At 40.3% G+C, this 25,077-nt stretch overlaps 1 protein-coding gene across 39 annotated transcripts in view; it reads right to left on the bottom strand.

The window, feature by feature from the left end:
• DTNA (dystrobrevin alpha) overlaps positions 1 to 25,077 on the bottom strand; it is a 358,606-nt gene that overhangs the window by 109,463 nt on the left and 224,066 nt on the right. For all 39 annotated transcript variants that reach the window (XM_025201058.1, XM_025201066.1, XM_025201064.1 and 36 more), the window contains 3 exons: positions 16,488 to 16,701; positions 7,038 to 7,123; positions 5,192 to 5,346 (listed from right to left, as the gene is read on the bottom strand). In XM_025201058.1, coding sequence (XP_025056843.1) covers positions 5,192 to 5,346; positions 7,038 to 7,123; positions 16,488 to 16,701 — 455 coding nt within the window. The remainder of the gene's footprint in view (positions 1 to 5,191; positions 5,347 to 7,037; positions 7,124 to 16,487; positions 16,702 to 25,077) is intronic.

The following is a 25,077-nucleotide window of genomic DNA, read 5'->3' as shown; positions in this document are numbered from 1 at the left end:
GAGCAGCTCAGCTTTCCTCACTGCCATGACCTAGTGGCTAGGGATAGACATTCAAAAAGCCTGAGCCTGAATTGATTCAATCTTTGCAGGATAGTCTAACCTGCTTAGGCTGAATCAGTTTCTAACTGTTAAGACATCCCAGAAATGCAGGTACATGCCTGCAGTGGCTCAGGCTAGAAGCCTGGGGGCTCTAGAGCAGCCCTCCCTTCCCTTCCACAATACTGAGCTGAGGGAGGCATGGCCTGTCTGGCAGGATGCTCTGATTAGGGAGGGTTTCCCCCCTCTTCTGACCAACCCAGCAGAGAATTGATAACAGTGTTTATCAACCAATTAAGAAAACAACATAGGGATATTACCAACTACCTGTTGATTCTGCCTTTGTCCCATCTGCCACAGCATGAACCGTAGCCAGCATGTGGTCTGTTAGCAAATGCTGAGAGGCTTCTGTGTAAGGCAGAGGGGATGGGGCAATCCCTGCTTAGCAGGGAGTGGAGAGGGGAAGGGAGAACAGGGGGAAGCCAGGCAGATACCTGCAGTCTTTGCCCAGCTCCAGTGAAGGAGAAGGGAGGGGTCAGCTCTGCTGTGGAGCAGAGAGCCCTGCCCAGCCCAGGGAGCATGCCAGGATGCTGGGGGTGTCTGCTTTAACTTAAATCAGGAAGGGACCGACATTGCATAAACCAGTTTGAGCTCAATCAGTTAAGTCTGATACTACATTTAACCAGGTTTATCTCAAACCAGTTTCAGCCGTTTACAAACTGGTTTTTGTGCACTGAACATCTGTTCACTAAAACTTCCACAACATTCTTTACAAAAAAAGCTAGTGTGAGGAGTTGCGTTCTGCGTCTATTCCATCTTCAGTTTCACAACATCCCTCAGGAACATCTGTTCTGTTACAGGTTTAAACCAGTTTCTGATCACTTAAACCAATTTATGTGTAATGTCTGTCCCTAGCCGTTATGTCTTGAACACTTTTTAGGGTCAGGCAGACACAGGATAAAGGCCAAAAAAGCTGGTTCCTGCATATTTTTTAAATGCCTAATGCCATAACATAGTACAAATATGGCCACTTGTTCTATTCTGTAAAAAGTACGCTACTTTCAGAGCCAGACATACAAGAACCATGTGTGGATAGCCTAGCCACACTGTTAATGACATTATTAAACATAAAAAATCAGATGAGACTCTTTTATTGCTGATTATCAGTTCACAGTCTTAATAAAGAACATTATGAATCAAAAGGGAATCTCTTCTGGGTCTGCTCATACATAAGAAGCAAGCAAACCTATCAGAATGGGTTAGAATATTTTTGTAGATAACGTTGATGAAAATGAAAAGCATTCATTTCTATCAAAATTAATTTTTCATTGGAAAACCAGAGAAACAAACAAACAGCTAACAGGGAAATTTTCAGTTCTCAGAGTTTTTTTTAATGAAAACAGCTTTTGGAGGAAACCACACACTTTCCCCTACATATTTACTGGAAAACTTTTGACCAGTCCTAGTGGCCTGGGGTTCCATTTCTCCTAAGAACTAAGTATCTACCTTGTTTAACACCAAGGTACCACATCATGATATGAAAAGTCCAAAATTCCTGACACAAGCTGCAGTAGTTGGCATGAAAAGATGACAGAGTATTACCATTTAGTTTGGCTAAGACTATGCTATGTCATTCATTTCTAAATTAATCGCTCAGTTTTTTCTAGTTTTAGTATGCTATTTCAGACAGAGTGGAAAGGTGACACTACCAGAATTGAATGGAGAAACTAGGTGGAAAAAAGGGAAACATTTGGTACAAAAAAAAAATGCTGACACTAAAGATGGCTCTGAATATGGAACAGCCCTAGTGGGAGTTAGTAGAACACACCTCAGTTTTAAAACTAGATTGGAAAAATCAGAAGAAAACATAATATAGGGAATTCTGTGTTGATTCTGTGCTGGAAGATTTAATTATCTGCCAGTGGATTTTAATTATGTCAAATTTATATAACCCATGACATGGAGCAATCTTATCCAGAATCATTCTTTACTTGTACAAATGGAAAAGCAAATTGAGAGAGCATCAGATGTAACAATCTTTCTCACATTATGACTAATACTAAACATACCAGTAGAGAGGGCAAGAATGTCAGTCACCCTGCAGCACATCTCCTCTATTTGGATCAGAAGGTCTTAAGACTGTTTTGTACCTGGTGCTGGTAAAACTCAGGGCTTTGGCCTGTTATGAGATATTGTGCCACATTTCTAAAACATTTAGCTACATAAACATGAAACCTAGCGGTAGTGCAATTTACAGAGTCACCTAAGTGAGTTAGGCACCTAATTTTCACTGACATATAGAGATTAGGTATCTAACCTGCTAGACTCCTTTGCAAAACTTACTCAATGCCATTTCCATATTTAAGTGCCTAGATACCTTTCTAAATCTGCCATTATTCGTTAAATGAATCATACAGAAAGTCACACCTCTGGTGGCTGCTAAAACTGTTTGATATTTTTTAATGGGGGGAAAAAGGGGAAATCACTTATTTGGGTGTAGACAATATTCTTTAATAATACAGTCAAAAATGAGCTATTGCTGAACTATAAGCACTGTGACCAACCAGCACTTGCATGATTACTTTGTTAGATTCTTTAGCATGCCATACAGACATGCAGTATGGAGACACTTTATTCACTTATCCCTCAAATACAAAAGCACCTCTATTCAAACATCATTTGGGAGATGATCCAACAAATCAGTTTCAAGAATGCTCTTCAGTTAGCTGGAGTGGCCACTGATTAGTAATGAGAATGTGTGAAACAAAAATGAGGCCCCTCATTGCACAAACGCAGGATCACTAGGTCATCTACATTCAAATGATTTCTAACAATATAATCCTCAGTCCTCTTCCATAGAAAAGAATAGAATAAACAGAAAGAAAATATTGCTCTGTTCCTAACATCTTCCCAGCTTCAGTATCTTTCATTATTTTGTATTTTTTCTATTTCTATGTTATGCATGGTAAGATCAAGAAGGAATTCTTTCCTTCCATCCTGGAAGACCAATGCACTCCCAAGTCAGCTAGGTATTTTTTGGACTATTTTTACACACTCCTCCAAAGCATCAGACAAGATATTAGACTCAGTGGCCGGATCCAGAAGTGCAGGTGTGTGCAGTTTGTGGTGCCACAACCTCTTTGCAGTGCCACAAACCACACATATTGCATGTTAAACTGTGCATGGTGCTGCTAATTTGCAGTACTGGGGCAAAATTTGATACTGGGATTTCCTGATAGCAAAAAAAAAAAAAAAAAGCAGCACAAAGCACACCAAAATGCTGTGTGCTGGGACAAACACTGTGCCAGGACAAACACCAGGAAGTGGCATGTGGAGATGGGGGAGCAGGGAGCCCAGGGCTGCCTGCTCCCCTATCTTAAGGCATTCTGTGCCCCAGCCAGCTGGGGAGTGGCTTGCTGGGGTGCGTCTTGCTGGGGCACAGGGTGTTTAGTGTGAGGGCTCTGCAGCACATGGGAATGGGGGAGCAGGCACCCCAGGGCTCACCTGGTTGCCTGCTTCTCTGTCTCCACACGCTGCTCCCTGGCTTACTGAGGCATACGATACCTCAGCGTGGGGGTGCCTGCTGTTAGCCCTGCACCAAGGCAACCTGGAACCCAGCCAGTTACCCATGCAGCCCATAAAACAGCAGGACAATATGTTCTGCTGCAAACCACACGAGCAGGGGCATACATTGCATCACAAAATAAGGGCACAAATGTGTATCAATACTATTTGAGCTGCTGCAAACTCAAACCATTGCTCGTGTGGACTTGGCCAATATTATCCACATTGTCTGATGTGATGTGACAAATCTCATATTCGTTTAAAGACAGACAAGGTTCTTTGGGTAAATCCAATATCTTGTATTAGACCAACTCAAATAGTTGGAAAAATTCTTCTTTGCAAGCTTTCGGATACAGTTACTAGGCCTGTGCAAATAGAGAAGTATCCGTTTTGGATTGTGTTTTGGCTGATTCAGAAGACAATGATTTGATTCAGAAATTTGGATCATTGTCTCAGTTGATTCGGCCGAGTTGGCTTTGGAAGATTTGGTGATTCGGCCATAGACTATAATGGGGAATCACTGAAATACCTATAGGTTTGTCAATCTTTGGCAGATTTGGATGAAAACAACAGGAACAGTAGCCCCTTCTGAGGGCATGAAGCCTGCCAAGTTTTAAGGATATAGAAGCAGGAGTTTCTGGAAAACTACACCTCAAACTGCTGAAAGCAAAACTCGTGTCACTTGTATGTGTTAAGGCAGATTTGGATGAAAACAGCAGGGATGGTAGCCTGTAACTGGGGGCCTTCCCAGCGCTGGTTAGATCTCTTCTCACCTACCTATTTCTGGGTGAGCCACTCACCCCTCTTTTGCTCAGGCAGAACCAGCTCACAAAAGGGACAGAAAGGGTGCAGACAGAGGCTTATGTGCTGTTTCTACGTCCCTCCCCCAGAGCACTGTGATTGGAAGGGGACTCAGGGAAAGATCACAGTCATGGGCTAGCTACAGATGTAAGTCTTTCCCCACCTGTTCCCCCTCTCTCTTCTAAGTTTCTGTTCCCCTGAAAGACTGTCTTCTGAAACTTGGAATCTTTTTCTGAATCGATTCAGAGGGTTTTTTTGGTCTCCCGATTTCATTCTGATTCGGTTGCTGAATCAAGCCAAATCTTCTCCAAATCGAATCGGTGACCAAAGCTTTGCACACCCCTAACAATTACCCTTCATCAGGCAGAGAGGAAGCATCTGCACATGGTCTGCCTATGTCCTTAGACCAACAAGGCTACAACCGACACCCCTGAAATATTACTTTAAATGGATTTTCAGCACTATCTTGATTTCTACTGAGACTTTCTGCAAGGGGAGTAGTACTATGATATCTAGTTTCCATTTTCAACAAAAAGAGGTGAAAATATGAAGTTCTTTTCTTGCTGGTGAATGCCAAGTGTTTATAATACCTCTGGTGTGAAGGCTACATTTAGGTTCTTGATTTAAGATGTGGTTATCTTCAAGGAGTTCAAGTCAGGCACACCCATGTAACAGGAAAACAGCATCAGCATGAACGAATGCTATGAAGGTAAACACAGGTCTGTGTGTGCAAAATAGAGTGAAGGACAAATGACTGACAGGTTACTTCAGTGATGCCATGTTTTATTACCTGTTGAGAGAAACAGGATTTTGCCGATTGTTCTGTGTAACCAAATGAAGGACCCTCAAAGACCGCAGTAGGCAATTTAAGAACCTCCCGCAGAAACATGTCATACTTTCCATAAACCATCACTCCACTGGAATCTGAAATCATTGAGAAAATATCTGAGGGGGGAAAAAAGAAATGCAAGAAAAGGAAAGGTTTACTTTAGTTTAAGACATATGTCTGCTCTTATCTCAGTAACATCTAATGTGAAAGTAATGTGATTATAGACAATTATGCTTAGTTTATGGAAAACTCCATAAACCATTTGCACATTTACTTTTAGCCAGCTTGCCAGAAGCAAAACAAAAATGTGTATGTGAGCATTGATCCAATTTTTATGTTAAAATATTCATGCATTCTCATGGCTTTGTGATGTCATTCTTTTGTAGCTGGTGCCTTATGCCTGGCATAAGGCAGTAACTTAGTCAGCTACAATGGATCTAATTTGACAAAATGTGTAACATCAAGTTTTTGCCCAGAAGCAACTTACCCTTTCAAATCTAAATTTTGGCAGAGTTTATTGTGTTGTTTGTTATTCTTGGGACACACAGAACAATGAACTTATTTGAAATGCTCTATTTGATTTTAATAACTTTTTCTGTCTTTTAATTATAATAATATAACTTGTACCATTATTTATTATTCTACAGCTTCACATTTCTCTTCTTTTGCTTTTGTTGTTGTTTTCAATGGAAAAATCCACTTTCTGACTTAAGAACTGTTTAGTAGGATTCAAGGCTTGGTAGAATATTCTAACTTAAGAAACCATGAACATATTTTAGACTGTGGTGGATCACCTGTGCAATTCTAAATGATAGAATATCACCCTAAATGCATGTGGATGGAAATCTCAAGCCCTGGAGACTGCTACTGGAAAAACAGTGTGGCATGATAGCCTGCCACTGCATAGATTCTGTTGCTTTAATAAGAAGGCCAAGGGAAACCAATATCTGTCCCTAGTGTCTACCTGTACCCAATATATGTATAACCAATATCTGTCTATAAATGAGGAGAAAAAAGAAAAAAAAAAATTTCACTCTAGATAAGATGAGCCAAAGGACAACAGCAGGGGCAACTGGTGCTTCCCGCATCTGGGGGGGGTACCCGATCGCTGACGGGGGAAGTAGGTCCCCCAGTGGCTGATTGCCAAGGCCGGAATCACCAGCGGCAAAACCAGAAGTGCACTTCCACTGGGACTTCCGGTTTCACAGCTGGCACTTCCAGGGGGTACATGGCCAATCTCAGTGCAAGCACATGCAGCCACATACACCCCATATGCATCACCAATGGACAACAGCACAAAAGATGATGTGTTTTAGTGCTTCTGTGGATAGAATATACCCTGGTTGGGTGTCTTTGGGAAATGGAAATGTACCCTGTAAGGTAGAAGGAAGAGATATGTATTCTGGAGAAGAATCTCAACAGTGTAAAAAAGATATTGATATTTAAGTGTGAAAAAGGGGCTAGGTGTTATGAAAGAGGAATGCAAGGAAACTGCCAAATGATACCTCATACTGTTGGAAACCTGATGCATTTCACTGTAGTTATAAAGTTCTTTGAATTCAATCAACCCAAAAAGAAACTAAATTTGCATTGCTTTTATCAGAATCAGTGTAGCTTGGCTCCAAATATTGAAAATGCACTTGAAGCTCAGTCTGAACAGTAAAGTGGACTTATCTGAATGTGTGAATTGGTACTGATACCAATGACAGCATCATCAAACCAAAACTTTCTCTAATCACCACAGACACTGCTACTAAAGACCCACAACAATGAATACCAGATATGCATATACATAAGAAAAACTTACATCTTAATTTGTCCATGATCTTTCCTCCACAAAGAGTCGCCAAAGCCATTTTGACAGCAAAAACAGACATTTTACCATGTCCTTCCCTGTTCAACAATAAAAAGTTTTTATGTGGTATTATCTAAACAGGACCATTACACATTTTAACCCTATGACATATTATGCAAAATGTGCACACCTTTAAATTCAGTCTTTGGTTTCTTTAGGGAGAACACACAATGAAAAACTGTCTTCCATAATTTTCACAGACCTTCTTAGAACTTTAATACTAAGCTGCTGGAACAATTTTAGCATATTGGTCAGCACATTATGCACTGAGATAATGATGATTACTGGTGCTATAGGAGTAAATAAAGGCTGCAATCAACCTAAGGGCTCAGTATGCTTGGTTTGTTATATACAGAGACTTCCTGTCCCAGAAGAAGGAAAACAAAGGGAATGGCTAAGGATCATGTGGTTGCACAGATTAGCTATTGTGCACCATCCGCCTTTTCTATTATATATAGATCCCATGAACTCCTAGAAAGCATTTTATTTAAAAAATGATCAGTAAGGGCTCTATTATAAAACCCACTGGAGTCAACAGGAGTCCATTTGTTTTCAATGGACTTTGGATCAGCCCTATTCTGACACAACCTAATTTAAAAAAAAAAATCTTACTTTTAAATGTCTCCTTTTGGCCCAGCACGCATTTACCATACTGTAGCACTCACTAATGGTAAACATAGTTTCATTAGTACCACACGACCATGCAGAACCATCTCCTCTTCCCTGGTGGAGTAATGGCACAACACATTTGTTCTATGGAGGAGTTAAGAATCTAGCTATATTTACTTTCAAACAATTCTATTAAACACACAAACACATAAGAGCATATCAGGTACAGGAAAAAAAGGTGCAACAGTTTTCCTACATATCCAGTCATGTCTCAGTTAAATGATAAGGATTTTTTTTTTCCTGCAAGAAACACAGTTGTGTATTTGTAGGGTCTGTATACAATGTGCATCTTAACGTGTTGATCTTTTTACTCAACCATGCCAATGCAATCAATGACAAACACTAGCTGCTTCAGTTCCATACCAAAGTCCTGCAGACCCTCAGTGATTGCCTTGGGTTAGGGTTAGGGTTAGGTTATATTACAGCTGCTGGGTTAGCATATTCCATCCTCATTATAAGGTTCTATGCTTTAATTTCTAAAACTAAATTCTCTTGGTGTGTAAAAAAAACCCAACCAAAACCACCCTAGTAGAAGGCTATCACACACAGCAACATGAATATGCTACAATAGATAATTCCATTTAAAAAGTAGCAATATACCATCTAAAGATCCCCTGGTTTTATATTAACTTTTTTTGGTAGCTAGATTTTAAAATTTTGAGTTTGTCAATTCCCCAGCATTTCCTTGCAAGACAGTTAACGCACAAAATCAAACTGGAGCAACATTTATCTATTATCCAAAATCTGTGGTATTGTATTTATCTATTATCCAATCTGTGGTATTGTCTTCTTTAAATCAAAGCACAGGCAAGATGTTCACATCACCATCATATAAAAATTCTTGGTTCAATGTCAGGCAATACTCTCCAGTCTTATAAAGTAACAAACTCACTTTACCTCCTGCCTATGGGACTAATAGGAGTGCATGTGCATTATACAATATTAGGGTGGTTAAACTATGCCATAAACTCTTCTATCTTTATTCCATCACAGGACACATGTATAAGGATTTATAAGTGATGGAACTGTCTCTTTCCAAGGTACTTCAAACTGCAGTAATAATAGCCAGGAAACAAGATGTGGAAATGTAATGTGTAGTCCACATATACAGAATGGCTCTATTGCTAGTCAATCATCATTTTAATAATCAATCATCCTTTTAATGGAGAAAATTGCATTTGCCAGAACAAAGAGATAACCTAATTTTCTAAGAAGTAGTCCCATGATCCCTTTGCTAAGCACCAAAGCAAAGTAAGATGTGCATAATATTCATGCAGAATTAAGAAATGAAGTTATGTGATTCACTGCTATGATGACTTCAGAGTTTACAGAGTGAGTGCCTTTTGGCATTTCCTAACTGAACACGCATTACAGCTCAGTCAACAAAATTCCCCTTTCATTCCATTTGAAACATTGGAGATTCTACCTTACTGCAATGCTTCTAAGCTTGCTTAAACTATTTTTCTTTGCCAAAAAATGAAATAGAGCAGACAAAAATAAACTAACTGCTACAGCAGTTAAGAATGTAAGGATACATAAATAGCAATTATTGATAATGCAATTATATTGGTTCATATTATCTTTTTCATTTTTGTCTCTGTTTTCTTTGTTAAACCTCAGAAGATTAAAAACATATGATAAAGCACTATGTACCACTCCCATGGTTCCACACTTTACACATGTGTACTCACACTGGGCCAGATTGTTCACTGGTCTAAATTAATGAAACTCCATTGTCTATATATCAGCTAAAAATCTGGCTCAGTGTTTCAATTCTGTCATCCTCCTTTTTGCGCATCACTTCAGAGTCCTTTGTCAATTTTTCTATACACAGTATTTTGGATCGACATACTTGCCTGCTTTTCAAATACCTGTTCAATGTAAGAAAAATAAATTATAAGTGGAAACAACTGCATTCTTAACTGGTAATGAAGGAATTCAATGAAGATAAGCTTTGCTGGAAATGTTGTAGAGTTGGCTACTTTTTTAAAGTTGTTTTGGTTTTATTTAGTTAGAGGATCATATTTCTGAATGGTGGACATGTTAACTTGCCTTTAGCTTTCCACCCCAGAGCCAGAAGCTTTTCCTACACTTGAATAATTATGGGAGCAGGGGAGATGGAAATGGAACGTGTTACATTTAAATTGCAAATCTCTCAGTCTGAATTGATTGGTTTTGACACACTATTTTGTATCAGTAATTTGTATTCATAAATACATAACAAGAGTTAGTGTAAATTCAATTTGCCCACCAAAATGTATATATACGCATGACTGCTGACTGGACAGGATAATGGGGTCTAAGACTTTCCAGTGTCCCTAGGGCCCAGAAATGCTTCAAGCAGTTCTGCTCAGCAATAAAGCTCCTCTCTATTAGCAGCATTAAGACCTCCTGAGGAAAGTGCAACTGCATAAAAGCAAGTAGCCCAGCCACTGGATGATAGCAGCATGTAGTTCTATATTGAACTCGGTGCTCCTTGAGTGAAGCTTTAAAAAAATCTTCCCAGCTTACACTGCATGACTTACAGTGTTGCTAGGAAAAGAAGACGACACCAGAAAATATTTTGATTTAATACTTTTCATATGGAAGAAGTTACAGAACAGGACCATCACATTTCTGCCTTCATTAGGGTTATCTGAGAAGTTCTACTTGCCCCATGTGCATCTATTTCCAAGAGACTCTGTGCAGGGTGGGACCGGGGAGGACTGTTGCAAGAGCAGGCAATCCTGTCTGCTTCAGGCTTATCAGATAACCCTAATGGAGACTGGAGTACACATGTGTGCTGCAACCCTTCCCAGTTTGCTTGTGCGCCTGGCACATAGACAAATTGATACAAAACACAGTGTCAAAACCAATCAATTCAGACTCAGAGATTCGCAATTTAAATGTAACATATTCCCCATCCACCTCCCCTGCTCCCATAATATTCAAGCGTAGGAAAGCCTCTGGCTCTGGGGTGGAAAGCTGAAGGCAAGTCGACATGTTCACCATTCAGCAATATGATCCTCTAGCTAAAATAAACCAAAACAACTTAGAAAAAATAGCCAACTCTACAGCATTTCCAACAGGGCTTATCTTCATTTAATTCCTTCATTACCAATTAAGAATGCAGTCGTTTCCACTTACCATTTATTTTTCTTACATTGAACAGGTATTTGAAAAGCAGGTGAGTTACACCAATTTGTGAACCACTGAGGTAAGCTGAGGCAGCACCAAATTAGAAAAGTTGTGGAGGGAGGCCCTGAGTCTAAAAAAGTTGAGAACCACTGACATAGACCAATATAGCAGCTCCTGTAGCAATAGCATACATATGCACGTATGCGTGCACATGTGCACTCACAGTCCATAGAAAATACAATATCGGCCAAGGCACTAGAGTAATTCCATACTGTTTCAAAGAAAAAAATCCCATATCTTCTTAAACAGGCATCATAGCAGAGCATAAGGTTCTCTCTTTAAATGTCTGAACAAGACATATAAGACACTGTCTGATGGTGCTAAGAGGATCATGTGACATTAAGTGCACAGCACTTCTGGGTTCACGTACACACAAACCAGCAACACCTAGTGTGGGGTACTTAGCATTACATTTGTCTCAGTGAATAATAATGAATTAAAAAACCTCCACATTTTTATAGGAATGACAAACACAATAACAAATAATAAATAATAATAAATAAATGAAAACCTTACTAAGAAAACACCTAACAGTAAGCTGCAGGGAAAGAAGGGGAGCAGAGACTGCAGGGGAGAGCGAGGGAGGGGGGAAGAGGGCAAAGTGGTGGCGAGAAGGCAAGGGCAGAGGTTGCTGGGGCAGGTAACATGGGCAAAGGCACTGTGACAGGAAAAGCTGCAGGGGGCAAATGTGCTTGGGGGACAAGAGTTGGGGGCATCCCAAGCCAGCTGCCTCCTGGCTGCCCCACTGCAGCAATGGTGGGGATGAATTTAAAACAACCCTCCAAAGGAAACAACAAAATTTATAAATTTTCTCTCTATAGACCCCAATTATTGGAGGGGGAGAAGGGATCCTGAATTCAATGCCTCTCTGGCCAAGGGAAAATCACCCCAATTCCCTTCAACTCCTTCAGTTCTGGGACACTGGACAGGTTTATTACCTTATAGCTAGCAGGAGCCAGAACTCACCCAGCCCTGATCAGTCAGTGTTTTCAAAAAGACACTCTGTTTCAGACACTGTTTCAGTCTACCAGACTCTGCTCCTGTTCACAGAGAGTTTTCTCAAAACACTTCCCTCTGGGCCTGATTCACACACACTCCAACCTACAGATCTATCCAGCTATAACCAGGTTGAAAATGCCATAAGGGAAAACGTAGTGGAGAAAACAAAAGAAAAGCAAGCCTAGCATCTGCTGTGTGGTTTGGAAAGGCAGCATATTTATCCTATTAGATTGACACATAGAAAAACTGATTTTATAGTTGACTAGACATGAAGCATAGGCTATTTTTATTAAGCTGTAGCATCACTTTCAAAGGGAGTAGAATTTCTTCAGATGTTTATGGGGTTCCTTAATATCTTAATTGTGGCAGTAAACTCTGAACTGTCAGGGGCTATAATTATGAGTTTCTATTCTCATAGATATAGTTTAATAAGGACATTAATTGGAATCAAGCAGAGCTCTTTCATTCTGTGCAGCAACACGTGTAATGGCCAAATCTCTGAACTGCACTTTTTGCAAATTCTCTTCCTTTTAATGCTTACCTGGACTGTGCACCTAGCATCAATTAGCAGAAGTTGAGGGGGCAGGGAATTTAACATTTTACAGCTACGACAGGAGGCAGGTGAAAAGCTCCCCTCGGAACATATGCTAAGCTTCTTTACAGGATGTCTCCAGTAAGAGTCCAGTGTATATTTGGTCAGAGGTTTTAAGCTTTCACCCTTCCATTCAAAAATAAAGCCCTACCAGTTAGATTTGTACAGTCCGGAGACAGAAATTTGTTTCATAATGCAGACTCCCAATAGGTAGTTAAGCAAACTACAACCCCCTTGTCAATGCAGCTATGTACAGAAACATCTCAATTTCAAATGGAATAAGTAAAGAGGTAAATAGCTTGCAACATATTCCACATTATGACAATGAAGATGTTTTAAGAAGTACTGTGCTGGATTAGACCACCATTCCATCTAGGCTGGCATCAGGTCCCTGACAAAAGTATGTGGTAAACTGTTCAGTGGGAAAGTTTGAAGTCAGCATCGTGTTGTACAGCAATATACTAAACTGATGCAAGTGCAGGCATCACTTCATGACTGCAGCTCACGACTTTGAGCAAAATAATTGACCGATATTCATGTGGGATCTCAGTAATTGTAAGAGCACATTAGCCATGCATTAGTCCAGCTGTCTGAATATCTGATCTTCATCCTCTATTTATTGTTCTCTTATTTTCCTAAGCTCCTCTATCACATGATGAATTATACATATCGACTGGACACTGAATGGAACAGCATTTTTCTTTAGGTGTTTTAATTCTGTTGACTTTTAATTTCACAGTTCCCTCTTGTTTCTGTGTTATGACAAAGGGTGGAGTCAACCTGCTTTCATGTGACATATTACACACTTTTGTATTTCCCCCCCTTTTTTACTACTTTCAGAATTAAGCACAGATAACCTTGCTTATCTGAAAGTCCCAGGAAACCCACAAAATCTTGTAAAATGTACTATTTGTAAAATCAAGTTTGTGCAGAAAGTTTTAAATCTGCTCCTTCCCGCTCTTGAAAGCTTTCTGCACAATTTTCCACTGTTGCCAGGCTTGCCCCCAACTGAATGGCCATAGAATAGGAGTAAATGCCTATGAGACTAAGTTATATCAATCAGATTCATCTAGAATAGAGCTGCCCAACTTCTGAAAAGCTGGGAGTTGCAAGCTGTACCACGTGGCCTCTCTGCTCCCATGCAGCACAGGCCTCTACAGCATGCTGCATCATACTACAGGTTCCCACTCCACACCCCTTTCTCCCTTCAACACTGTGCTGCAGTGCATGGGCCTTCCTGCACTGCAGAGAGGTTTGGAGCTTCTCAGGCCATGGGCTCTCTGAGATCCCAGAGGCAGAAGCAGGAAGTAACGGCTGGGGGAAGGTGTGAAAACCCAGAGACTTTGGTGGCAGCAAAAGGAGTAATAGGGAGAGGACACCTAGACCAGGAGCTCAGGGGCTGTGAGTTAACTTCTCATAGGTCAGATGTAGCCTGTGGACTGCCAGCTAGAAAGCCCTCCTCCAGAATAACCAGCTGTATGCTAGCTCCAGACAATCCAGACAACAGAGGAAGCTGCTTTGCTTTCAAAAGCTCTGTCTGGAGTTGGAAGATCTGCAGCCCAGATTCCTAGCATGGTACAATTTAAAGACGCATAATCTGTGAGGTACCTATATTGATGGGATTATAAATGTAACATTTTAGTGTGCTGGAGTTTAAACCCTGGATACACTTGAGACTACTGTTAGTCTTTGCTTGTATGAAAGTCTCACCCTACATATACCTCTAATCTGTTCTATTCCCCTTTTCATTGTGTTACCCTCTGTCTGTCTTCCATGAAATGAACATAACTGAATGCCCTTTTTGGCCTACCTTCAGCAATGAGGGCTCAGACACCCAAAACCTGTCTGCCCGAGAACAGACCACTGAACTGCTTTTGTCACAGAGGACCTGGTTCTTATTTATACCAAGACCATTTTGCATGCAGTGCTATGGCACTGAAAGACAGGTGGCTGGATTTTTTAAAGGGCATTGCCAAGTTGACAGAACTGAACACAAGTATATGCCAATTTACACTTACTTACACAAATTCAAATTCCTTACACAAATTTACACATCATCAAATTAATCGGAGACCAAGGACAGTGGGCAGTATCTTCCATTATAGGGGTAAAAGACAGGTAAAAGAGCTGTCATACTTAAAACAAGCTCTACATCTGTTTTTCACCACTGAACTTGCTGCACTGTTAGGAGAAATTCATTCTCATTTTTGTATCAACCCCCAGAATGCTCTCAGCACAGTGGAGCCAGTGCAATTCTCCTTTGGAAGGGGAATAGAGCAAGTATGTGCAGGGATGAGCATCCCCTGCCTGCCTGCTTCAGAGCCCCTCCTCCAAGTGTTGAGTTGGAGGTGGGGAGACTGATGGATTTGCTTTCTTATGGATCCACAGGGCATTTCCACATCCAGTGCCTTTGGGAAATGACATACTGTTAGGTCCCACATCAGGCAGTTCAGTTTCAGCACAGGAGTTAGAAGTGGAAGGGCTAATCTGAGGCCCGAGTAAGGATTTTTTTCTTGAAACCCTCTAATTCACTCCCTAGGAGAGCTTCATTTGGATCACTGCCATTTGTAGGGAAGATGGAAGCTCTGCCTTTTAAGTATATTTAGTCTCACCATTTAAAAACAGAGGAGTAAATACTTTGCCTCCATTTTCCTGTAAGATCCCGAGATGTATGGCTGGTGTCTTTACCCAGCTAAAGCACCAAAACAAACACACTGTCATAACTCTCGCTCCCACAGCCCTTGGGCTTTCTTTGTGCTTTCAACAGGATTGCAGTTTACTTGCAGCACACACCAGTGCACATGTTTAGGAATCTTCATTTTCCTCCATTTCCTATCACAGTCACAAATTCAGGGTTTTGCATAAATTAAAATGTCCTGTTTTACTGCCTTCCAAAGGAAAAAAATAATCCTGAAGGCTACAGTTTCACATCCCACTGACTATTTTTCCCTTTGAGGGGGCAGGAAGGGAGGCTGGATGCAGGCAGATGCCTCTGCAGCTTTGTCATGTGGAACCACTGCCTTTTCCCCCAGCTGTTGCCATGGTGACTAAACTCAGGCTCTGAAAGGGGCACAAGTATGTATGGGAGTATGGGATGAGGGGTAGGGGGGAGGGAGACATTTTAATGCTTCTCAAACAAACAATATTTTCAGCTGTGCATTTTCAGAATACAAACAGTAAAAAGGTAATAGGTAATTTGCTTCTGTCAAACTAAAAGGCTGTTCTCAATTATTCTGTTTTGAGATTTCAAGCTATTCAGATGCTTTTAAGAACAGCACTAACATGCTGATGTTTGTGGATCCAATAAACATAATATATGTACACAGCAGAAACAGTACACTTGCATCTCTAATATTAAAATAGGAATCAATCTACATATTGAGCTCACCCTTCTTACACTTAGTTATGGCAAGAAATGGTCTGGGCCGTAATGAACAGGAATTTTATTGCCACTTCTAGATCTTTATCCTATATCTGCCATGGTCTCATAACAGGCTGTATTAGAGCCAGGAAACAGGCACAAGCCAGGAAAAAATGCTCATAGCTGCAAGAACTTGAAGCAAAATGAGTTCTCTCAAAATAAGGAATTACTAACCCATGTCACTACCATAGAAACATAGCAAAGGGTTCAGGTCTCTGACATGCCAATATATAACAATGCAAGTTAAGAAAGGAAGTGACAATATTTTAGGAATAGTCCCATTCCTATATAAACTCCTAGAGTAAGTTAGGAATAACCTTGTTGATGACATCAGAGTTATTCTGGATTCAACTGATTATAATTGAGAACAGAACCAAGATCCTTTATTCTAGTTTCTCTCGACTTACTGAGCACCAGTTAATCATCCATTATTTTGAGCAGGAATTTAAGTTAGCTCATCTGTTTTTCTGAGTTGCATGAGAAAGAGGCAAAAACTGATCAGAATACATAGAGAAGCTTATATGGATGATAAAGGGAAACTTACGGATCAAAGGCTGCTAGCAGGAAGTTGAGCAGTAAGCCGATGGATTGTTCCACATTGATCTGGTGAGTGGTTGGCATCCGTTTGTTGAGCTGGTAGAAAATAGTTGAAAGCACGGCTTCCAGACGAGCCACATTCAGTTCTAAGCTTGGGTCCAGGTTATTCAATGCATTTTCTCGCAAGGCTTCTATAACGTTCCAAATGTCCACCAGATGCACTATGCACAATTGGAGAACAGCCATCAAATATAAACAATATTCCCCATAAGTCATTGAAAAAAATAAATCAACTGTGCTATGGTAGGTTGACAAAGTCCATTCAGGTCAGATGGTATTTTTATATATTAATACATCTACTGTATTTTCCCCATCGTTAGTGTTTAAACTACTCAGGAGAACAGTGGGGGTGGGGGAAGGAAAAAGCCTAAATATGCTGATAACAAATAATAAGCAAACTGATATTAATGAGAGAGATTCGGTCATGAGAGCTCAACAGTAGTTGTGAATATGGCTATAATTCACGAAAGCATTTTGTATTCATGAAAACACTTCTTTAGATGCTTAAGTTTCTTTAAATGGATGTGACTTAAGCATGTTCCTAATTTTCATCCTGAAACACATCTATATGACTAACAGCTTGGAAATTCTCTTATTTAATTTATGTAGTAGGTCTAATTTTCAAAAGTTCCTAAGAAAGCTACATGCAACTAGCAATGACTTTCAAACTTACACACTTTGGAAAATCCTACTCAGCAGCTTGTGTCAGAATGAGAGTGTTTCATAAAAGCAGAATGTATTATACTGAGTCTGGCACACTAGTTACAGTTTTGAAAAAAAAGTACTGTAGTAATGATTAACATATATTTTATTCTTTTAAATACACTTGTGAAATGTTTTGTAAAATCTTTTCTTCCTTTTTAAGTTCCTGCCCAAACTGAATTTTAGCTTAAAAGGAAGTAGCTTAAAAGGAAAAATGAAAGCCCCTATGCATCTTAATTTTACTGTGGCAATATTACTGGATCACTACAAATCAAAATTTCCAGTCTAAAACTGGTAGATCATTCCAAATGGAAGAAAATTGCTCCAGCTCAAAAATCTACATTTATCTGAATTATTTGAGTGTTTTTCCTAAACCTGAATAACATCCCTACTGAACTGCTTCTATTTCATAAATCACATTCAGTAAAACTACGTGGTCATAATACAGATTTTTTTTATTATAGTGGTAACATATATCTTATATCGCAACCTGAGAATTTTGTTGTACACATCATACAACATGTCATGATATATCTGCACATAGAAAATGAAGTCTATTGTTATAGATACAGAAATATTGTTTCAGTTCTTCCAATCACAATTAATCACGTGTCAGACACCAGTATGTTGACAGCATCTCAAGTGCCAGCATAGAAAACGACCACAGCAAGTTTACAGCTAGTCTCTGAAACAATGTTTCTGTTCAAACTTTCTGGCTTGTACGAAATGCATAATGGTACCGGGCGGATAAGTGAAACTGAATATACTAGCCTACTTTACATTTTATTACATTATATTTCCCTCTCAGTGGGTTAACAGCAGCAGAACCCATTTTATATATTGGATGCATATACTTTTCTGGGAAAGGCTGCATGATACAGTTCCATGCTTGGTGCAATTTGAAATCTTAGGTCTCTGTTTTAAAAGGAAACCTTTATAGGCGACCTTGGACACCTTCAGCAGTGTAGTTGAAGGGTCCTCCTGCACTCAACTAGATAGAGGACACAGTTAGATATTCATTATTTTTTCTGCTCCCGTTACCTATTCTCCAACTGGAGAAGGGGTGTTACTCCATTAGAAGTGTTGAAGTGGAGCTCAAATTCATTTGCCATAGATTTCATAGTGCTAGCAAACCCTCTTGACTTCCAGAAACTCACAACAATAAGGCAAACAGGGTTTAAAGGAAGCTACATAACCTCAAATGAAAGTGTCTTTAAACAGACAGCACATCTCTGGGAATAAAGTAAATCTAAATAATTAACCCAGTATTCAGAGACAGATTGGGTCAGTCAGTCATCACTGACTCCAAGATGGACATGGGCCGACAATGCGAGGTCACGGTTGGCAGGGCTAACCAGACCCTATCGTGCATCCACAGGTGCATCTTGAGTAGGGCCAAGGAGGTGATCCTCCCCCTCTACGCGACACTAGTCAGGCCGCAGCTGGAGTACTGTGTCCAGTTCTGGGCATCCCACTTGAAGAGGGATGTGGACAACAGAGGGTCCAGAGGAGGGCCACCTGCATGATCCAGGGACAGCAGGGCAGACCCTACAATGAGAGACTACGGGACCTGAACCTGTTCAGCCTTTACAAGAGAAGGCTGAGGGGGGATCTTGTGACCATCCATAAACTCACTAGGGGGAACCAGAAGGGTTTGGGGGAGACCTTGTTTCCCCTAGCGCCCCCCGGGATAACAAGGAATAACGGCCACAAGTTGCTGGAGAGTAGGTTTAGATTAGACGTCCGTAAGAACTACTTCACAGTCAGGGTGGCTAGGATCTGGAACCAACTTCCAGGGGAAGTGGTGCTGGCTCCTCCGCTGGGGGTCTTTAAGAAGCGACTCGATGCCTACCTGGCTGGGGTCACTTGAGCCCAGTTTCCCTCCTGCCCAGGCAGGGGGTCGGACTTGAAGATCTACAAGGTGTTAGATATTCATTATTTTTTCTGCTCCCGTTACCTATTCTCCAACTGGAGAAGGGGTGTTACTCCATTAGAAGTGTTGAAGTGGAGCTCAAATTCATTTGCCATAGATTTCATAGTGCTAGCAAACCCTCTTGACTTCCAGAAACTCACAACAATAAGGCAAACAGGGTTTAAAGGAAGCTACATAACCTCAAATGAAAGTGTCTTTAAACAGACAGCACATCTCTGGGAATAAAGTAAATCTAAATAATTAACCCAGTATTCAGAGACAGATTGGGTCAGTCAGTCATCACTGACTCCAAGATGGACATGGGCCGACAATGCGAGGTCACGGTTGGCAGGGCTAACCAGACCCTATCGTGCATCCACAGGTGCATCTTGAGTAGGGCCAAGGAGGTGATCCTCCCCCTCTACGCGACACTAGTCAGGCCGCAGCTGGAGTACTGTGTCCAGTTCTGGGCATCCCACTTGAAGAGGGATGTGGACAACAGAGGGTCCAGAGGAGGGCCACCTGCATGATCCAGGGACAGCAGGGCAGACCCTACAATGAGAGACTACGGGACCTGAACCTGTTCAGCCTTTACAAGAGAAGGCTGAGGGGGGATCTTGTGACCATCCATAAACTCACTAGGGGGAACCAGAAGGGTTTGGGGGAGACCTTGTTTCCCCTAGCGCCCCCCGGGATAACAAGGAATAACGGCCACAAGTTGCTGGAGAGTAGGTTTAGATTAGACGTCCGTAAGAACTACTTCACAGTCAGGGTGGCTAGGATCTGGAACCAACTTCCAGGGGAAGTGGTGCTGGCTCCTCCGCTGGGGGTCTTTAAGAAGCGACTCGATGCCTACCTGGCTGGGGTCACTTGAGCCCAGTTTCCCTCCTGCCCAGGCAGGGGGTCGGACTTGAAGATCTACAAGGTCCCTTCCAACCCTACTTCTATGGTTCTATGACCAGTATTTGTATTCAATTACTAGGAAGGGAGATGTTCAAAGGCTAGTAGACCTGTGACTAATTAGCAGCACCTTAACACATTTAAAAGAGAGGATAATGCTAATGTTGAATCTGAAAGTCTCCCATGCCTCTTGTGTTCCCCAGTATGTCACAGAACATACCACAAAGCTAAGAAACAACTGTCTCTCAAAAGATACAATGACTTATTTTATTGGCAAAAAAACCCTCTCCTTGGAAAATGTCATGCATTTGTACTATAAATATTTATTTGTGTATGTTTTTAGAAATATTTTGGTTCAGTTTGAAGCTGTCTCAACAAACATCCTATTCTACAATTATGTTTTGATGTTTATCTATGGGCCTTGAGGTGCTTTACTGGGATTGAAAAGTATTATTTCCCCTATTTTATACAAAGAAATTGTAGCCCAGGGATGCTAAAATAAACATTTTCAAAGGTGTCTACTCAAATATTGCAGACTCTAGAACATGGTGCACTTCTGAAAACATTAACTAGGTGACTTGTTCAAAGAGTTGAGACTAGAACCTTGTTCTCTCAGTCCTAAACTAAGCCATTCAATCCTGTGCTTCAGTGTTAAGGGCGGCCATTTGTTCTCTTCAACAAGAATCTACTATGACCTTCAATAATTTAGGAATAACTACCAGAACTTGGCATAACTGGGTAAAAAGGGCCTGGTTTTGCACCAAGGAATTAATACTGACCCTACTGACCAAATAGATTCCTGGTCCACCTCAATTTTCTTGGTATAGGTAGTTAGCCCCGTGAGACTGAAGTCAGAGAGAAGGTGGGGCAACACAGCACCTTAGAGATTAATTCATTATGAGAAGCATAAGTTTACATAGGTGACAGCCTACTTTGTTAGATGTTATGAACACTAGACTTGCAGAGAGCAGAGGCACTAAAAATAGAAAGGAAAAATGTAATTTACATACAAAGGATATGGAAAGGTGGAAAAAAGGACAGGGGAGGGTACAGCTGAGAGAAGTGAAGGTGGAATGAGATCAAAAGTGATAAACAAAGCAGTTAACCCACTGAAGGACACAGGGGTTATAAAAGCTAGTCCACGTAGTGGGATAAAAATCTGGAGTCTCTGTTAAAACCATACTTAACGTAAACCAATCTGTGGAGAATTTCTTGTTTTGCAATTTCATGTTCAAGTTAGCTTTTAATGCTCCACTGTTTAAGAACAGCTACTTTGAAGGCAGTGATGGTCTCCCATTTCCTGTCTGTACACTACCTAACCTAAGAAAACCTTAATATTCATTGGTCCTTTGAGCACTACCATAAAAACTAGAAGCATGTATAAACAGAGCTCAGAGATGGATAGGAGTTGTTCTAGATCTAACATCTGCACTAGTTAAGTAATCAAATGGGAAATGGGTCTGCTTTTCTACATGTGTTTTCCTCTGGGTTTATGGCCACCACACTTTCCTCAGAAAAGGCAGACCTCACTTGATTTCATGCATGAATGAGCTGCATATGCCTAAAAGAATATATAAACAATAGAAATCCATCAATGTATTTTCTATATTCTGGAAAGATCATTAGGTATTCAGGAGGAAAATTTACCTAGCATTTGGACAGTACATTGTTTTATACAAAGCATATGGACCATGCATTTTCCAGAGACCTTTCACAAAAACCAGCCAACACATTGAAAAGCCTACACATTGATGAACCAGATCATCCCTCATTTGTCAAATCTACCATCAGTGGCCAAATTATGTCATCCTTGGATTTTCTGTTATGCCGTTTTCTAGTCAATCACTAACTTAAACATCAGTGCTACAAGATCATCTCTGAAAACTACTATTTTATTTTAACTTTCACAAGATTAAGTATTTAAACACCATCAGAGAGTTCCATGTACCAGCAGGCTTTCTGAACAATAAGAAATGCGGACTGTAAACAACACTCAAAACAACAAAACAAAAAATTCACTTCGCCAGGGCAGGAATAAGCAAAGGGACAGCCATATGATGACTATTTTCACTTCTATGCCACAGTAGCTAACAGAAATTCTGTTTATCTTCATGCCATACTGCTTCTAGTAACCCATACATTTTGAAGGAAGGCACTGGCTGAATCCCAGAGAATTACAAGTAAATACACTACAAATTACATTTAAAACAGGGTAGTAGGTTGGGGTGTTGGTATAGCCATGACAGATCAGGAAATGTCAGAGGGAAGAAGTTATTTTTTTTTTTGGTGATACTGTTTATTGGACGAGCTGTATTGTTGGGAGAGATGTGGGACAAACTTTCTGGCAGAAAGTGCTCCTCTTCAGAGTTTTATGCCTGAAAGCTTGCTCAGCATCACTGCCAACTAGACAGGTAGTCCAATTAAACAATCACAGAAAAACCACCCTTGCTTCTTGTACATTTCAAATAATAAAACACTTCTTCCTGGTCCATACCCCAGACCTTGTCACAACAGTGTAAGGGGAACATTTTTTTCCCAACCTTTATTCATGCCAACAGGCACACTAAAGATAATGAGGCTACTTGCCTAAGTGTAGGATAGTAGCATAGGACCCAGGGTTTTGGGTGAGTAATAAAAAAACCCCACCATGACCCAGTGCAAATACCCTAATAATAAAGAGTAACAGCAATAGAACCTAGCTCTTGTATACAGGACTAGAACTTTACCTCATCCATTATATAAACTAGGCAGATGATAATAATAATAACAATATATTAACCAAAAGGACAGTGGCCTATCTTGAATATTTAGGTTTTAGGATTTAAAGAGAAAAAAACTACATGATCAAATTCTATCCCCCTTATAGGAGAAAAATTAATTTATATCGAATCTTAATATTCAGATAGTACCATATAATGTAAGAGGTGATAGAATTTAAGAGCTTAATTCTTTGCAGCAGTTGTATTTACGAATAACTCTCATAAATGGTTGGATGTTACAAGATATTTAACAACCAAAGAATGGTGACTGTCTGAAAAGAGAATATGCTTCACTCAAAGTAAATTGTACATGGATACCTCTGTCATTGTATAGCTCATCCTTTCAATCTCTTTTAGTCCTCTGAAGGCTTCTTTGCTATAAAAATATCAATTAATTTGAAGAAGCTAAACAAGTTATATTTCCATCATTTTATGAATTTATCGTCAGGTTAAATTTCTCTAACAGCTATAGCAGTTATACCATAACTGCAAAGAATGCACAGGGAAACTGCAGTGTCATATCTTTTAATTAATTACACAAGTTTCATAGGTTTGGGTCTGCTTTTTTTTGGTCTAATTACTGGGAAATCTTTGTATTTTGAATTCTTTGGATACTTAGTACTTGCCATATTCTTTTTCATATTTAATAGCCACTTTACAAGGGAATAGATGAACTGAAGTGACTCTTGTTCACCTCAAAATAAATAAGTTCAATTTTATTTACACAGACAGAAATGAAGTGTTCTTTTCATCATATAATTTATTTAGAACCCCAGTGTGCTGAAGAATAGATAATCTTAGACACATCATTAATCTGGAAGGATAAAAATTACTTCAAGTAGCACCCGTCAAGGAAAGACTTTGCCAAAGAAGTAAAAATAAATTAAACCAAAATCCATCCATGTAACTAAAATAGTAATAAATTAGAAAAACCCTTGGAAACAGGGTGTTTATCTCTTTTGAACACTAAATTGATTTGTTCACTCTGAAGTCATCATCTTTTCCAATTTTTTTTTTCACCCCAAGGAATCATGAAGTCCATATGATGTTTTATTTATTTATTAGTAAATCTATCCAGAGACATGGGAATATTTTTCATCAGGAATAGCAAGTGAACTGATTTTAATAATCAATTCAAATGGACTTAGCATACAGTAGTTTTAACTAAATCAAAACTAAATATGGATGGCAGATTGTTAAAACAGAAGTTTTACTGAAATTTTTCCCTTTGCTTTAGATATGGGGGGGAAGGGGAAAGCTTTCAAAGTAATTTTTAAATTTAAGCTGCTAACAAATCTATAAATATTTAACTGAAATCTCATTTTATCAAAGAAGTAAAAATGTGCTTAAGTTTAAGCTTTTAAATGGTTCTGTTTGAAATCAATGGGGCTTGAATGTATGTCAGATATTTCATGTGCGTTTCATTAAAAGTGAAAGATTCCCATTTCTTAAGTCTGCCAAATATTATAAAATATGTTAGAGGATGATTCTTCTCAGATGAAAATCTATAGACCCTATCACAACTCAAACCACTGGAGCCATTCATCATTATCAGTGCTATAAGGGCGGTCCACAGAAGAGACGTGTTTGCTATGTGACTATGGATCTTGTTATGCTTTACACCACAGGCAGGCAATTATTTTGGCTGGAGGGCCATTTAACGGCTTTTGGTGAGCTGTCAAGGGCCACATGGGTAGCCTCGCCCCTTAACAAGTGCCCTACCCCCCGGTGCCATCTTGGGACCTGAAGTCCTGCCCTCTAACCTTTGCCACTTGAAGTCCTTCCCCTTGCCCCTTGGAAATACTCCTTTTGGGAGGTGTGTGTGTTTCGGGGAGGGGGGGAGGGGGGAAGGGAGGTTGCCATCTTAGAACCAGAAAACAAACAAATCATACACTAGAAGTCAAACACCTACCATAACATATGGCTCATACTTGGCATGATTTGTGTTTGTGCACTGTATATAGAAAGGATTCAATAATAACTCAAAAATAAAGTCTCACTTGGGGGGTGTGGGGTGTGCTTGGAGTTGGGGGTGTGTGTATGGTAGGGTGTGGAGGTGTGTGGGAGTGTATGGTGGGGTGTAGGGGGATGTGAGGGGGCTTGTAAAGCAGTGTGGCTGTGTGTGGGGGCCATAGGGTATGTTGGGGTGTCTGTATATGTGGGAGGTTATGGGGGTAGGATGTGGGTGTGTGAGGTTTGTGGGGTGTGAAGGAGGGTGAGGTATGTGGGGACCCCACACAGCGCACGGCCCTTGCTGCCGGCAG

The sequence above is a fragment of the Alligator sinensis genome, unplaced genomic scaffold (genome assembly GCF_000455745.1).
Source record: "Alligator sinensis unplaced genomic scaffold, ASM45574v1 scaffold615_1, whole genome shotgun sequence".
Taxonomy (NCBI): domain Eukaryota; kingdom Metazoa; phylum Chordata; order Crocodylia; family Alligatoridae; genus Alligator; species Alligator sinensis.
This window is presented reverse-complemented; position numbering and strand designations above follow the sequence as displayed.